Consider the following 16,160-nt stretch of genomic DNA (forward strand, 5'->3'; position numbering starts at 1 on the left):
CAGGCCCTCTGGGGTCATCACCCTCATGGTCGACCCTATTTTTATGATTTGCTATTTGTTTATATATAATGAAATAAATTGTCATCTTATGATAGTGTCCTTGCATTTATAATACAACACTTTTACTTGGAATTTATAGTTGTCCAACTGGGAATTTACATGATGTGTATGATATGATGTACACCAATATCAAATTCATTTATGATATGATGTACACCAATATCATATTCATTTATCTAAGGAATTGCAATGTTTTTGGATTATTGTATTGCATAACGCATGTTTTTTTGTTTTGAGTAGAAGGAAATAGAAAATTAACTCTAAAAAAGTATACAAAAAAATTCTTTACCATTGCAATTTGACAACAATTGATGGCCATGCTGTTTTTACATTGAGATTTATCATTTATGTTATCAATGCAAATCAGAATTCTTGATTTGTAATGTTTTTTTTAGGCTTAAGTCTCAGTACTTTCAGTACTTTGATTAATGGTTATTGCTAATCAATTTCGTTTTCACATGATGTGGGAGATAGATAATCTGGAATAAGGTACAGAGGGACCACACAGAAAAGCTAGTTCCCCAGGGCACTGACTGATAACAGAAAATATCACAATTCATTGTAATCATATTTATTTTTCTTCAAATGTGGAAAGTTTGATAATAAAATATTGCCACAAATGATATATGTTGCATGTAAAATGGAGACTCAGAATTTATATAATAACTAACAGATGACAGGTATTCACAATTTCATCAACATATATTATTTACAAGCAAACTTTCATATTGAACAAAGTCGCTTAATCCAATTATAAAATCAATGTAGACATTGCACATTGTCATGTGGAAGTATAATAGCTGACTGATGTCTGCATTTATAATTTTCAAGGAAATAGTCTATTCACTACAGTAAACAGTTGAGGTTTGAAGTTTAATAACTAACATTTCAATTTCAAAGTATTCGAAGTACTGCATTCAATAATTCTATAAATAGGCAATATTACAACCTTCGAATGATATTGAACATCATATTGACAAAACAAATGATACAGAAAGCTTGAACAGATTCATGTGATCGAACTATCTGATAAAAATCAAGCAATAATAAACTGTACAGCAGCATCCATTGAAATGTAAACACTCAAGACATCTTGTTTTACCAGGCACTTGCTAAAATGCAAACAAGAAGGAAATAATAATGAGACTTAGCATTGCTGGTTGAGTTAAACCTTATCAAAGAAATATTCCTTAATTCAATGTTGGTTTTTCTACCTCTTTCTTACACCTAGGTCTAAGATCATAAAATAATCTAAGTTTAGACATTGACAAATAACATTATGAAAAGTTTCTATGTTAATAGTTGGCTGAAGTAAAGCTAGAGTCTCTTAAGATTGTTTCTTGATCCTGCAATTAGACCACAAAACCATGATTGTCTCTATCATTCAATCAATTAGATACAAGATTATCACCATATACATGTATAACAATAAGATTGAACAAATCTATTACCTCATCCATGCTAACAAAGCATAGCCACTTTTTATATGGTTTCTGTAAACAATAAACATTACATTTACAATAATTGTAAAAGCCACAGAGATTCTCATTCACTGTCAACACTTGTTTCCTCTGGTTTACAACAATTTCACTTTTCATTTCTGATGGAAATCCTAGTCTACAATAATGTAAAAGTATGAATAATTGATCAAAAGCTTCATGTCTGCTGCCAGTAAGTTATAGTTTCCTAAATGACAGGCATCTCCAGCAATTAGATGCTTATTATTATCATCTTTCATTTTTCAAATAGATTAATGTAAATCCTTTTTTGTGAATTTATTCATCAATGAAAATGATTTAGAATGTGATAAATATAAGAACATTTAATCACACATCTTAAAGTGTCAAACAAGCTTTGGTTTCCTCAATCAACTTTATCTTGGTAGCACAAACTGACTCAAAATTCTACCATATTACCCTTCTCCCCGACCATGTTGCCATAGTAATCAGAAGATTCCCCCTACTACCCCTCTCAGTAATATCCCTAACTCAATTCTTCAGTGATTAACCACTAACCCTCTTCCCCAAATCTGATAGCCAAAACAAAGTTATCCTGGCACGACTAGTCCTTGCATGAGTTTATGAACTGTTGGGAAAAGTGCACACTCATTCGTGTTCTGGTGCATCTCGATCTTTTTGAGGAAGGCAGAGACAGCCATGTGAGCCTGAGTTGGTTGCTGGGCTGGCTGGTTCCGTGACGGCACCTCCATCTGTATGACTGTGTTAGCATTAAAGTCATACAATAATTGGACAATAATAGACTGAGGCTCCACACCGATCGGGAGCTGAACATCCGCCCTGGTCAGCTGCAGCTGTGAATGGACAAAAAAATTACACGCTACATAGAAGTTTGTTTATTATCTTATTGATATTGATACAATAGACACAGTACTGTCCAGTCCCTGTGCTCGTGGTGACTTACCTGTGTCATGCTTGAATGCCTTTCTGGGTACATCAGATCTAGAGCTTAGGCACCCGGACTGATATTGTATAATGTTTTTTTTTTATTCTGTTTCTCTTACTTAAGTGTGGGTTATTTTATATATATTTATTAGAAATAATTGGAATCTGCGCATAGTGAATGTACACAAACTTCACAAGAATCAAAGTGCCAAGGCCACTCATAGATGCTGTGAATGAAGGACTCAAACAAAGGTATAAAAAAATGGTTTTTCATTTAGATATAGAATTTAGTAAACTATACATAAGTGTGCAGTGTTGAATTTCGAAGTTTAATAAAAAAATATTTACGATATACCGTATTATTTTATGATATTTGAAGTTTTTCAAGAACAATAAGTTGAATAACTTATTATCCTGAGATAACTGTAATAAATTTTATTTCCAAATTATTTTTGAAATAACGATTTCAACACCAATGAAACCGAATGATCAGAATCTGAGTATCATGTTTTTATAATTCTTTATTAATTGCTAAATCATCAATTTCATCAATGTCTCTTCAAAGACAAAAAAATAATAAGTAAACATTTTCGTATCTTAATATCCACTTAACATTGAAGAATATTTTCAGAACAAGAGATCCCAGAGGGATCTTGGCGCCCACCAAAGAATGATCTATGTCTGACAACAGAAAGAGGGATCTTTTCCCTGCTTTTCAAACTTTTACTACAAACTATATATGAACCTTGAGAAAGATCTTCTCAGTACTTTCTGAGATATGTAGCAGTAACAAACTTCAATTATCAAAATTCAAGATGGCTACCTGTCGATCATCTTGCTGACCGATCTGTCCCAAAATGCAATATGCATAACTAGGGTCGTAGGGGAACCTACATATAAAATTTGAGAAAGATTCCTTCAGTACTTTCTGGGAAATAGTGTTAACAAACTTTAACTATCAAAATCCAAGATGGCCGCCAGTCGGCTATCTTGTTGACCGATCACTCCCAAAATGCAATATGCACAACTAGGGTTCAAGGGGAACATGCATATGAAATTTGAGAGAGATCCCTTCAGTACTTTCTGAGAAATAGCGGTAACAAACTTTAACTATCAAAATCCAAGATGGCCGTCAGTCGGTCGGCCATCTTGTTGACTGATTGGTCCCAAAATGCAATATGCACAACTAGGGCCCTAGGGGAACCTATATATGAAATTTGAGAAAGATCCCTTCAGGACTTTCTGGGAAATAGCGGTAACAAACTTTAACTATCAAAATCCAAGATGGCCGCCGGTCGGCCATCATTGTTGACCGATTGGTCCCAAAATGCAATATGCACAACTAGGGCCCTAGGAGAACCAACATATGATATTTGAGAAAGATCCCTTAAGTACTTTCTGAGAAATAGCGGTAACAAACTTTAACTATCAAAATCCAAGATGGCCGCCAGTCGGCCATCTTGTTGACCGATCTGTCCCAAAATGCAATATGCACAACTAGGGCCCTAGGAGAACCAACATATGAAATTTGAGAAAGATCCCTTCAAAACTTTCTGAGAAATAGCGGTAACAAACTTTAACTATCAAAATCCAAGATGGCCGCCAGTCGGCCATTTTGTTGACCGATTGGTCCCAAAATGCAATATGCACAACTAGGGCCCTAGGAGAACCAACATATGAAATTTGAGAAAGATCCCTTCAAAACTTTCTGAGAAATAGCGGTAACAAACTTTAACTATCAAAATCCAAGATGGCCGCCAGTCGGCCATCTTGTTGACCGATTGGTCCCAAAATGCAATATGCACAACTAGGGCCCTAGGGGAACCTACATGTGAAATTTGAGACAGATCCCTTAAGTACTTTCTGAGAAATAGCGGTAACAAACTTTAACTATCAAAATCCAAGATGGCCGCCAGTCGGCCATCTTGTTGACCGATTGGTCCCAAAATGCAATATGCACAACTAGGGCCCTAGGGGAACCTACATGTGAAATTTGAGAAAGCTCCCTTCTGTATTTTCTGAGAAATAGCGGTAACAAACTTTAACTATCAAAATCCAAGATGGCCGCCAGTCGGCCATCTTGTTGACCGATTGGTCCCAAAATGCAATATGCACAACTAGGGCCCTAGGGGAACCTACATGTGAAATTTGAGAAAGCTCCCTTCTGTATTTTCTGAGAAATAGCGGTAACAAGAATTGTTAACGGACGGACGGACGGACGGACGGAAGGACGGACGGACGACGGACCACGGACGAAAGGCGATTTGAATAGCCCACCATCTGATGATGGTGGGCTAAAAATATAACATTAGAAATATTACCATTTCCGGATATGTTTTGGTTTCCTTTTTAGAAAACTAACATGGGTTGCTTTGACGACTTTTGACTAATAAATTATGGCCAGATACTTTTGCCAAATAAAAGGTACATTATTTCATTAAGTATATCACTCGGATTTCTTTTAAATTCACAAGAACGCTAGCCGTTAACATCAAGAAAACGTCATGTAATGTATCGGACTTTAGCAAGTCTTCGTAAGCCTTACAGTAACTGGTTGGCGAGATGTTATCGTGCAGAACATTTATCGTGAGTTTTACTTTGCCGACTTTTGACTAATGATAAAACATGGCCATATACGTTTGTCAAGTTAAGGGTACATTATTTGGTAATTTATAACAGTCAAATTTCTTTTGAATTCATAAGAACGCTACCATCAAGAAAACTGCAATACATCGGACTTTAGCAAGTCTTCATAAGGATACCGTACATTACACGGCAATATAAGTTTATTTGTCACTTTAAGTTGCTCGTACATAAAAAGATCTATATTTTCATTATATTTTGTAAGTTTATGTTGATAGATTTGGTACTTTTTCCCTTTCCATATACCGCAGATGTCGATAAACAAAGACAGAACTCCAAGTGACAGATCAAGGGAGGAGGCACGTACTCAAAACTATTAACTTTTACTGCGCAATAATATCTCAGGTATAGTTCGTCAATACAACCAACACAAAAAACTGTATAAGCGTTATAAGAACTTTCTTTTGCAAATACCTTCCTAACATTTTATTACAATAATTGATCATTAGCATGAATTACGTAAAATTTAAATAAACATACACAATCCAAAATCCACCGAAAGCCTGTCGCGGAGGAAGACAGCGAAGAAGGCGTTGTTCGTGACTTTCGGGAGACCAGTGTTCTCGGAGTAATACAAATATCATAGGGTCCCAACTGAACACTTAAAACACTCTATCCATGGTGTATACGTATGTACAAATTCTATGTCTGTGGTTTTGAATATTGGGGTTTTATTTTTTTATACCATAAAGTATTACATGAAATAAACAAAACAACTTTTAATTTTCATCGCGGAGTGGTTTCATTGTTTCGATGTGCACAGGCTCTCCGAGCGTACCTAAGAATGCTGTTTCACAGCATCAAAAATAATAGTGCGAGAGTACACTCGCACTAAAATACAAGTAAAAGCAAATATGCCAAAGAATTTGTAAAATATGGGTTTTTTACCAAACTTAACAATAAGAATTAATGTTATTTGATAATTTCAACTTGAATAGGAATTTGTTAGATTTTCAAATTCTGTAAACAAAACAGAAGTGATTAAAGACATGTCTCAGTAAATACTGAGTTGGCTTTAACTTCCAAATATTTTGTAGACAAATGATGATAAATGGGATAGGACATCTTAGTCCCCATCTAAACATTTGAATGATTTACCTCTACACAAACGGCTAGATTTATCTTGAAATGAGCCTCAATGTAGCAGTTGGTTACCAAGTACTTCTAAATTGGAGGCATGTGACATGCCTTTCAAAGGATTTCAGGTTTTGTGTCATGTTTAAAGTTATGACAATCAGTACAGACCAGAGATCTAAATCCTTACTTATAATACTGAAACTTATCATATTCTGCCATTTAACATTGATGGCAAGCTGTAAGATCTTGTGTTATCTTACCATTAGGACCATCTTCTGCTTAACAGCAATGGCTGCTGTCCCAGCTGGAGCAATGGAGGCTGCAGACGGTGGAATTGTTAGACAGAATGCTACAGTCCATTTCGTGTTACGTGTTTCATTCATCTGAAATGAACAAGGATCAAATAATCCTTTATTTAAAATGTCACATGCAAAATGCAGAAACAAAATGTTTGTGATTGTACCATGGTACCATGATAGTATATAGAACTTACCATCTCAAGCCTCATGATCTGTATACAGTCTTTCAGAATTCTGCTAGGCAGTGGTAACAGTCTGCAGAACGCTCTAAGGGCATTAACTTTGTATGGATGTGTAGCAACCTGGAAATACAAATACATTGTATAACAAAAGGCATGGCTTAGTGTGTTTCTAAGTAGTGATCTACACTAAGTCATGGAAAGCCTCACAGTCAAGGTACAATATTATCATTGAAAATGGTCAATAGCTATGTGAGAGTATACGGCATTATCAAGATCAAATGATTGGTTCACTAAAATTTTACGAGAAATGTATTGGGCAATGCTGAATTAGTGAAATCAAAACTACTTACAGCACTTAATTTCTTTATCTGTATATCTTTTCTGTCATTTTGGGATGAAATCTAATACCATGTTATAAGTTGGTCTCTTACTTTTTGCATTTCATATCTCGCTCTGAAGACAGACTAAGTCTCTGTTTAAGACTTCAGTTGTAACATCAAACTCAGTAACAGAAAAGTGCTTACCTTTAAATCAAAGAATCTCTCCAGGATGTTGATCAGTTCTGTGGGGAATTGGTCTCGAGAATCTAAAAAATATTTCACAAACCAATGACAGTAACATTAATAGTACATTAAAGATATTTTTATAATAAGATACAGTAAATTCCATAACAGTAGTAAGAGAACTGAGAAATTCCAATTTGAAAGAGAGCCATCAGGAATAAAAGATATATACAGTGGAACCTTGATAATCCAGACACCTTCGTTCCCAGCCTAAACCATATAATATTTTAAAGGTAGGTTTCGCCCAACCAAATAAATATTTTTTTGTGAAATGCGATAAACGGAAGAAAAGATGAAAAAACATATTAAAGTACCTCAATTTAATTTCTTTATGCGTTTGAGATTGAACAAATGTGTCTTGAATACAAAATTGAAGGAAATCCTTGAATTATTACGGTGTCCGTCAGACAAAATTGTATGCAAATGAAGTGGCGATAGATTGTGTTGTCGAAGTTTCGCGCATGCGCATTGTCACGCACAAAAGTAAACACAAGGACAAAGTCATTTAGATCCCCCGCCAATGGAAAGCTGAATCAATTAATGCATTAATTTTATACGCTAGTAAGAGTATAGGGAAAGTATTTTAAAACCCAACTGCAATTGAAGAATATATACAAAACATATTTATGTTTTTTTTAACAAAGTGAAACCAACTTTGAAAACATTTGCTTCTTTGAAAAATACCAGAATTGATCTTAGCTTTAACAAAGTTCAGCAGCTAACAGTGCGATTTTTGATTTGTTTTAAACAGCAAAGAGTTACATATGAATTAAGTGAATGTTCATAGTAATTGAGTTTGATATATCAGAGTTTTACTGCATGCATATTAAATAAAAAGTAAAGCATAATACAAAATTAGAAGTCCTACATAAAATGTGTCTATGAAGTTTCATGGAAATATCACTGCTTGTTTTAGAGTTGTGCTCCGGAAACGATTCTTACACAAAAATCTGCCATTTTCAGCAATGTTTCCATGGTTACAGATAAAAGTACAAAAAGTGAAAACCTTTATATAGCAAAAGGCACTACTAGACCATAAGACTAATGTGCCTATGGAGTTCCGTGCATATATCTCAACCGGTTTTCCAGTTATGCTGCGGAAACGAACCTGGTACAAAAATATGATATTTTCAGCAATGTTTCCATGGTTACGGAAAAAGTGCAAAAAATGAAAACCTAAAAATAGCAAAAAGCACTACTAGACCATAAGAACAATGTGTCTATGAAGTTTCGTGGAAATATCTCTACTGGTTTTAGAGTTATGCTCCGGAAACCATTCGTACGGACGGACAGACGGACGGACGGACGGAAGGACGGAATCCATTTGCATATCCCCCGCCAACTTCGTTGGGCGGGGGATAAAAATGGCTGAACGAAAGTGTGTGAGATAAAGAAAAATATATCTGAATTGGCAACAAAGTGGAGGAAATTATAATGGATTCTGTAGCACCCTAGGATATCTATAGGGAATTAAATTCAGAGATGGCATGTAGCAATAGAAAAACAGAAGCCACATCTCAAGTGGAACTGCCGGGATCTGTTGGGACTCGTGTAACGGCATTGCACGTGGTGAGTTAAATTTCAACACATATGCCAGCGCACAAACATCCGCAGACTAACTACATGTATATTTGGTTTACAAAGCTAGCGAGCGTATGTAAGTTACATTAGTGTTTTAGATTATATGATATGTATTGTTGTTGTTGATTTTTTAACTAAACATGCCGTGTCAAGACTGTCACTTCTATCTGACATTTTGTTGCACGCTTCCGTTTGTTGATGCGGCCTCGTTTTGGAAAAAAATACGTCATGTTCTATGTAAAGCTTAGAGGAGTACTTTCATGGTCAAGCTAGGCAACTGACCACCCATATTGTTCGCTGTATACATTGAAAATGATCTGAAGATTATATCTATGTACAGGATAAATTTCAATTTCGTAGTCTTTATATTTCATTGGGCGAAACCTACCTTGTAAGTTTATGATGATGGAGTATGACTTGAAGTTGGTTGTTAGTTCATCGTCCGTGAGGTTCACATAGTTATTGTTTTAATGAAAGTCGAAGAACTCCAATGTTGTGTCGACGTTTTATTTCGTGTGGTACCTTTTACAACATACAGTCCAGAATCATGCCGTGCCTGGCATCTTGAATCACAAGTGGGACCGTACTCCCGAGGGAGCGGTTCAGACCTGAGACTCTCTAAAACTCCCTAAGACTCTCTCTGCCTATCTCTGTCAGGCCTTTTTATACCCTATGTGAATATGTGCCTACGTGTACATGTTTCTCAGAATAGATACGACATATTAAGGTTATTACATATTAAATGTATATGTCACACCTGACCAGACACGGACATTTAATCGGACATGTAAAACTGACAAATCTGTCATGTTATGGCCTGGAGACATATACACGACATATCATATGTATTTCTGAAATATGTGCCTGAAGAATATTCACACTGGCAGGGGTGTAAAAATTTATTTCAAACCACTAGCCCAGCTAGGCTAGAAGACACCAAAATTTCACTAGCCCGGCCTAAATATCTACTAGCCCCAGCTAAAAAAAATGAAAAAATATAAAATATTGAAATTCAAATATTTTTAATTGAGTGTTTTTTTTTATTATTTGCATCTACTCTTTTTTTTATTCAAATAAACATTAAGAAAATCTTTAATCTGTGTTATTTTTAGAACACAATTTTAAGATTGTTTTTAATTCTGAATCCGGATTCTGGATTCCTGACCTTTGACCCCCGGATATTAGAATAACATAACAAATATGGGCTGCCTGCTGCAGGCGATGGCTTTGCTGCCGACTTTTTTGAGGAATAGATTCCAGTTCTTTAACATCATTTTTTTGTAACTATTAAAATTTACTGATCTGATAGCTGAGATGACGTATTGAATGGTTTGTATATTATTTTTCTAGAACTTGGTAATGCAAATTACGTCACTTTCTTTCACATGAAATGCTATGCATGCACTATTCACTGTGGTGATCGGGAGGCCTACTGTACCTGTCTACAGTCGTCAATTAAATTTAGACAACATGACTCCAATTAAGGATTTAAAGTTAGATTAGACGAATATTACATAGAATTGCAATGTTTTGAAGTGTTATTATGACGTGATTTTGATGTTTTTTCGTTTTGAAATATCTTTGAAAAAAGTCACTAGCCCCGGGCTAGTATGACTAAAATTTCCACTAGCCCAAGCTGAAAATTTGGTAGCCCCGGGCGTCGGGCTAGTGGATTTTTCACCCCTGACTGGTCAATCACAGGTGTTCGTTTCATAACGTATAAGTATAAGTATAATACTGGGTCAAGGTCTATAACTCGGCCCGGCCATATAACACTACCCAATTTCAGAAAAAGTATGATTATTAAACCAACCGTATAGGATATAATAATAGGAATACTCTCAATCGACAGCCAGATAATTTATCTTTATTTTGGTATATGATACAATATTTATCATGCCGTATAAATGTCACTAGGTATCCAAAAAACATCGGAAAACAGCCAGATTTCAACTGGTCGGACACTGTGGTGTCCTCCGATTAACACGCCAGGGCTCTAATGGGTAGCTCAAAAACCACTGCATGTCAACACTTCAGCGTCATAAGAATGAAAGTTTGGTAGAAAACAAACTTACCGGTTAGTAAATCCCTGGATAAATACCATCCATTTGCCTAACGTAGCCCTTTGAAATTTCCGATTGAAAAAAATTATGTCTTTAGCCGCCATGTAAGTATGTGTGCAGTAGATTTGTTTTGCGTTGATTGGCTCTCGAAAATTAATTGACCAATCAACGCCGAGAAAACAAATGTACTACACACATATCAACATGACGGCTAGAGACACACATTTTTTTCAATCGGAAATTTCAAAAGGCTGTATTGCGCAAATGGATGGTACATAGATAAACACTAACATACCGGTAAGTTTGTTTTTTACCAAACTTTAATTCCTATGAAGCTGAAGTGTTGACATGCAGTGGTTTTTGAACTACCCATTAGAGCCCTAGCGTGTTTATCGGAGGACACCACAGTGTCCCGACCAGTTGAAATCTGGCTGTTTTCCGATGTTTCTGGATACCTAGTGACATTTATACGGCATGATATATATTTGTATCATATACCAAATTAAAGATAAATTATCTGGCTGTCGATTGAGAGTATTTCTATTATTATATCCTATACGGTTGGATAATAATCATACTTTTTCTGAAATTGGGTAGTGTTATATGGCCGGCCGAGTTATAGACCTTGACCCAGTATTATACTTATGCTTATATTAGAAACGAACACCTGTGGGTCAATCATATCAAATTATATATAGCTTACTTTAACTTCAATCTTTAAATTAAATTTCCATTTCAAGGCATCGTTATACCACAACCATCCGGATTCCAAATTTTCCGGACAGCCGAATTCTGTGTTCTTAGTCGATCAAATTGCCATGTACGAGTTACTCCCCTTGACCTTTTAATGGATGATAGGCTTTTATGTAATATACGTGTATTATAATAAATACTTTTTTTGTTATGTTTTATAGGTGTTCTTTTCATATCATATTAAATAAACATGTTTTTTATTTAAATACGAAACCGAAAGCCATCTTTAATTGTGTTCTATGTATGCATATAGCTATTATCCACTCTTGATCTGTCATACAGCAAATTACTCTTCAAAATGCCTAACCAAGGATCTATATCTACGTTCTTGGCATAAGAAAACTATGATAATAAACAGTTGTGAACATTTTATGAAGTAATATAAATTGTTATTTTGTATATTGTGTGTTTTTATTGACCATTTCCACAAATCTTTGCTTTCTGAATTACAGATGTGTGTAACAACCACGTGCACGTTCACGTCCAACATTGTGCACAATGTCACACACGTGTATATGACATGTTCCGTAGCCTTTTATATCATATACCATAGACGATGAATTCGAAGAGATTCACATACATTAACAAGAGATCCCAGAGGGATCTTGGCGCCCACCAAAGAATGATCTATATCTGACAAAGGAAAGATAGATCTTTTTCTCTACTTTTTAAACTTTTTCAAACATACTACATATAAAATTTGAGACAGATCGCTTCAGTACCTTTTGAGAAATAGCGGTAACAAACTTCAACTTTCAAAATCCAAGATGACTCCTTGGCAGCCATCTTGTTGATCAATCGGTCCCAAATCAGAATATGCACAACTAGGGCCCTAGGGGAACCTACATGTGAATTTTGAGACAGATCCCTTCAGTACTTTCTGAGAAATAGCGATAACAAACTTTGAATAACAAAATCCAAGATGGCTGCCTGGCGGCCATCTTGTTAACCGATCGGTCCCAAAATGCAATATATACACAACTAGGTCCCTAGGGGAACCTACATATGAAATTTGAGACAGATCCCTTCAGTACAATCTGAGAAAATAGCCATAACAAACTTTAACTATCAAAATCCAAGATGGCGGCCTGGCGGCCATCTTGTTCACCGTTTGGTCCAAAAAATGCAATATGCACAACAAGGGCCCTAGGGGAACCTACATATTAAATTTAAGAAAGATCCCTTCAGCACTTTATGAGAAATGGGGATATCAAACCTTAACTATCAAAATCCAAGTCAAAATCAAAGATGGCTGCCTGGCGGCCATCTTGTTTTTCCTTTCAGCCTCAAAATCTGTATGGCACAAATAGGGACCAAGGGTAACCTCCATGTGAAGTTTGAACAAAATCCCTACTGTAGTTCTCAAGAAATATCGATAACAAACTTCAACTGCCAAAATCACAGATGGCTGGCTGGCGGCCATCTTGTTTTTCCGATCAGCCTGAAAATCTGTATGGCACAACTAGGGACCAAGGGTAACCTCCATGTGAAGTTTGAACAAAATCCCTTCAGTAGTTCTCAAGAAATATCGATAACAAACTTCAACTGCCAAAATCAAAGATGGCTGCCTGGCGGCCATCTTGTTTTTCCAATCAGCCTCAAAATCTGTATGGCACAACTAGGGACCAAGGGTAACCTCCATGTGAAGTTTGAACAAAATCCCTACTGTAGTTCTCAAGAAATATCGATAACAAACTTCAACTGCCAAAATCAAAGATGGCTGCCTGGCGGCCATCTTGTTTTTCCTTTCAGCCTCAAAATCTGTATGGCACAAATAGGGACCAAGGGTAACCTCCATGTGAAGTTTGAACAAAATTCCTTCAGTAGTTCTCAAGAAATATCGATAACAAACTTCAACTGCCAAAATCAAAGATGGCTGCATGGCAGCCATCTTGTTTTTTCCTTTCAGCCTCAAAATCTGTATGGCACAACTAGGGACCAAGGGTAGCCTTCATGTGAAGTTTGAACAAAATCCCTACTGTAGTTCTCAAGAAATATCGATAACAAACTTCAACTGCCAAAATCAAAGATGGCTGCCTTGCCGCCATCTTGTTTTTCCGATCAGCCTCAAAATCTGTATGGCACAACTAGGGACCAAGGGTAACCTCCATGTGAAGTTTGAACAAAATCCCTTTAGTAGTTCTCAAGAAATATCGATAACAAACTTCAACTGCCAAAATCAAAGATGGCTGCCTGGCGGCCATCTTATTTTTTCCGATCAGCCTCAAAATCTGTATGGCACAACTAGGGACCAAGGGTAACCTCCATGTGAAGTTTGAACAAAATCCCTTCAGTAGTTCTCAAGAAATATTGATAACAAACTTCAACTGCCAAAATCAAAGATGGCTGCCTGGCGGCCATCTTGTTTTTCCGATCAGCCTCAAAATCTGTATGGCACAAATATGGACCAAGGGGACCCTCCATGTGAAGTTTGAACAAAATCCTTGCAGCAGTTTTTAAGAAATAGTGATAACAAGCATTGTTTACGGACGGACAACGGACGACGGACGGCGGACGACGGACCACGGACCACGGACGCAGGGCGATTTGAATAGCCCACCATCTGATAATGGTGGGCCAGATGGTGGGCTAAAAATACTTATTTTGTGAGTATTTTCTCACTTTAATGTATCCGAAACTCAGAGGGATATGTTCTGCAAGTGAGGTATCTACATCATACGTACCCAAGCTCAAACTGCATGGTTCAAAGTGTGTGGCTAAAAATATATTGCGTATCTCAATAACAACACTGAAGTTTGATCTCCTTTAGAAAAACAATGAACTGTTACATGACTGCATGTACCTGTGAGACAGGTGTTCAGGTAAAACGCCCGTGGCTATGACCTGGCAGCCGTCGTTATGACAACACACAATAGTGGCAAGTGGTAGTGTATATTTTACACATGACTGGAGCTGTGGCCTTGGATTTTCTCTGCACGTGACGACAGAAGATTGTCTGGATTAATGCGGGAATTTATAAATGAAAATTACATTCTTTTCCCTAAATGCAATTCCGGATTCGGAATCCGAATTTCCGGACTAGTGAGTATAAATAATGCTATTACAGAAATCCGTTCGACCTGACATTTCCGTCCTGATTGTGAGATTTCGGGATTATCGGTCTGTCCGGATTATCGCGGGTCCAATGTATATATAACATACATGTGACAGCACAGCATCCTACCTGGCAAGTTTGTAGCTATTCATATGTAGACTTTGGAGTGGAGGAGTGGATGCGTTTTAAAGCTCACTACGGAACTGAAGCGTTGTCAACTCTTGAATATAAACTACGTTGGCATCATCGGACGATCGCACCAAATTCAACTGCTAAAGAAAGGAGAAAATAAAACAATACATTTTTTTTCTGGCAAACATTCCTGATATAGTAGAGGTAATTATCTATTGAATGCCGCAGTGGCCATTTCAATTACAAAACACGACGATCTAATAAGAAGCTGACTACTTTATTCCAAAAGATTTATGATATGATTTTCAATATCAAAACTTCTAAGCAAAACATTTTTGTTGGGCTTACTATTAATTATTTTACTTCTCTTTTTCTTAAGCATTTCATAGCTAAAAAAAAAAAGACTAAATTTTGAAAGTAGTCTTTATAAGGGGATTTTCTTCATTGTCTGTTCCCAAAACCACTCCCTCTCAAAAACAAATGGCCTTGAAGTACATGTACAACTTACATTTTCCTCATTCTGTATAATACGTGGAAGGTTCCCTGGTGAATAGCACACAACCAAAGAACCTCTCCAAGGGGGATGTGACCTTGCCCTGTCCAGACGGCGTGAGCAGAGTATCAAATGCATTATGGGATAGAAGGGTTGGAATGGAGGCTGCCCAGGAACGATGTGTAAAACTAAACACGCGAGAGGATGTCCCATCACTAGGCAGTAAATTAAGTAAAATACAAGAAAATATCACTATCAAAAACAGAGAAAGTAACGTAGAAATGATTTTTATTCAAAATTCAAAGAAAAGACCAAATCAAGCTTACCAGTGAAATTGGAGAATGGACCCCCTTCAGTAGCAGATTAACAAGAAATTGTTTAAAGGACGGAAGGGACCGAAGAAGGATGGACCACTGACCACGGAACAAAATGCAATATGAATAGCCTACCATTAGATACATTCTACTGGTGCAAAAACATATTGAAATCAATCATTTTATAAAACCTAATATCTGTTCATTGATTTTTGTGATTTTTGTGAGGACCTGAGACTTCCAGGTTTGCCGTTGGGGTGTTCTCCGTCCTTCATTGTGTTTGAGGGGGAATGAATTAGGGGCTGAAGGGTAGTGTACTGGTGGATTTGTGGCTGTTCCGTGGCGTGACACTGTGGATTAGAGAGATGGACCAGGCACAGAAGTGTAGAGTTAGGCGCCAGTATTACGCTGCCCTGGTGAAGGCATGGCTAGTCCCAGAACTGGCAATCGGTAGGATCCTTCCATACCTAACCAGCAAAGGTATTCTATATAATACATAGTACATCGGACATAAAACTACATTAATTATTAAAATAGACTGAT

General features: G+C 36.7%; 1 protein-coding gene across 1 annotated transcript; it reads right to left on the bottom strand.

The window, feature by feature from the left end:
• Positions 1–615: 615 nt before the first annotated feature.
• Positions 616–14,817, bottom strand: LOC138312788 (mediator of RNA polymerase II transcription subunit 14-like). The gene is made up of 5 exons (XM_069253545.1): positions 14,808–14,817; positions 7,188–7,249; positions 6,676–6,783; positions 6,443–6,565; positions 616–2,371 (listed from the first exon to the last, which is right to left on the bottom strand). Exons 3-5 carry the CDS (start codon positions 6,688–6,690, stop codon positions 2,108–2,110), a joined length of 402 nt encoding a protein of 133 aa, XP_069109646.1. The 5' UTR covers positions 6,691–6,783; positions 7,188–7,249; positions 14,808–14,817; the 3' UTR covers positions 616–2,107.
• Between the last annotated feature and the right edge of the window lie 1,343 nt (positions 14,818–16,160).

The sequence above is a fragment of the Argopecten irradians genome, unplaced genomic scaffold, assembly GCF_041381155.1.
Source record: "Argopecten irradians isolate NY unplaced genomic scaffold, Ai_NY scaffold_0470, whole genome shotgun sequence".
NCBI classification, from domain to species: domain Eukaryota; kingdom Metazoa; phylum Mollusca; class Bivalvia; order Pectinida; family Pectinidae; genus Argopecten; species Argopecten irradians.

Excerpts from the sequence above, each read along its gene's own strand:
- LOC138312788 (XM_069253545.1), bottom strand. Across the intron at positions 2,372-6,442 it reads AGCAGAAGATGGTCCTAATG|CTGCAGCTGACCAGGGCGGA; the intron begins GTAAGATAACAC and ends GTCCATTCACAG.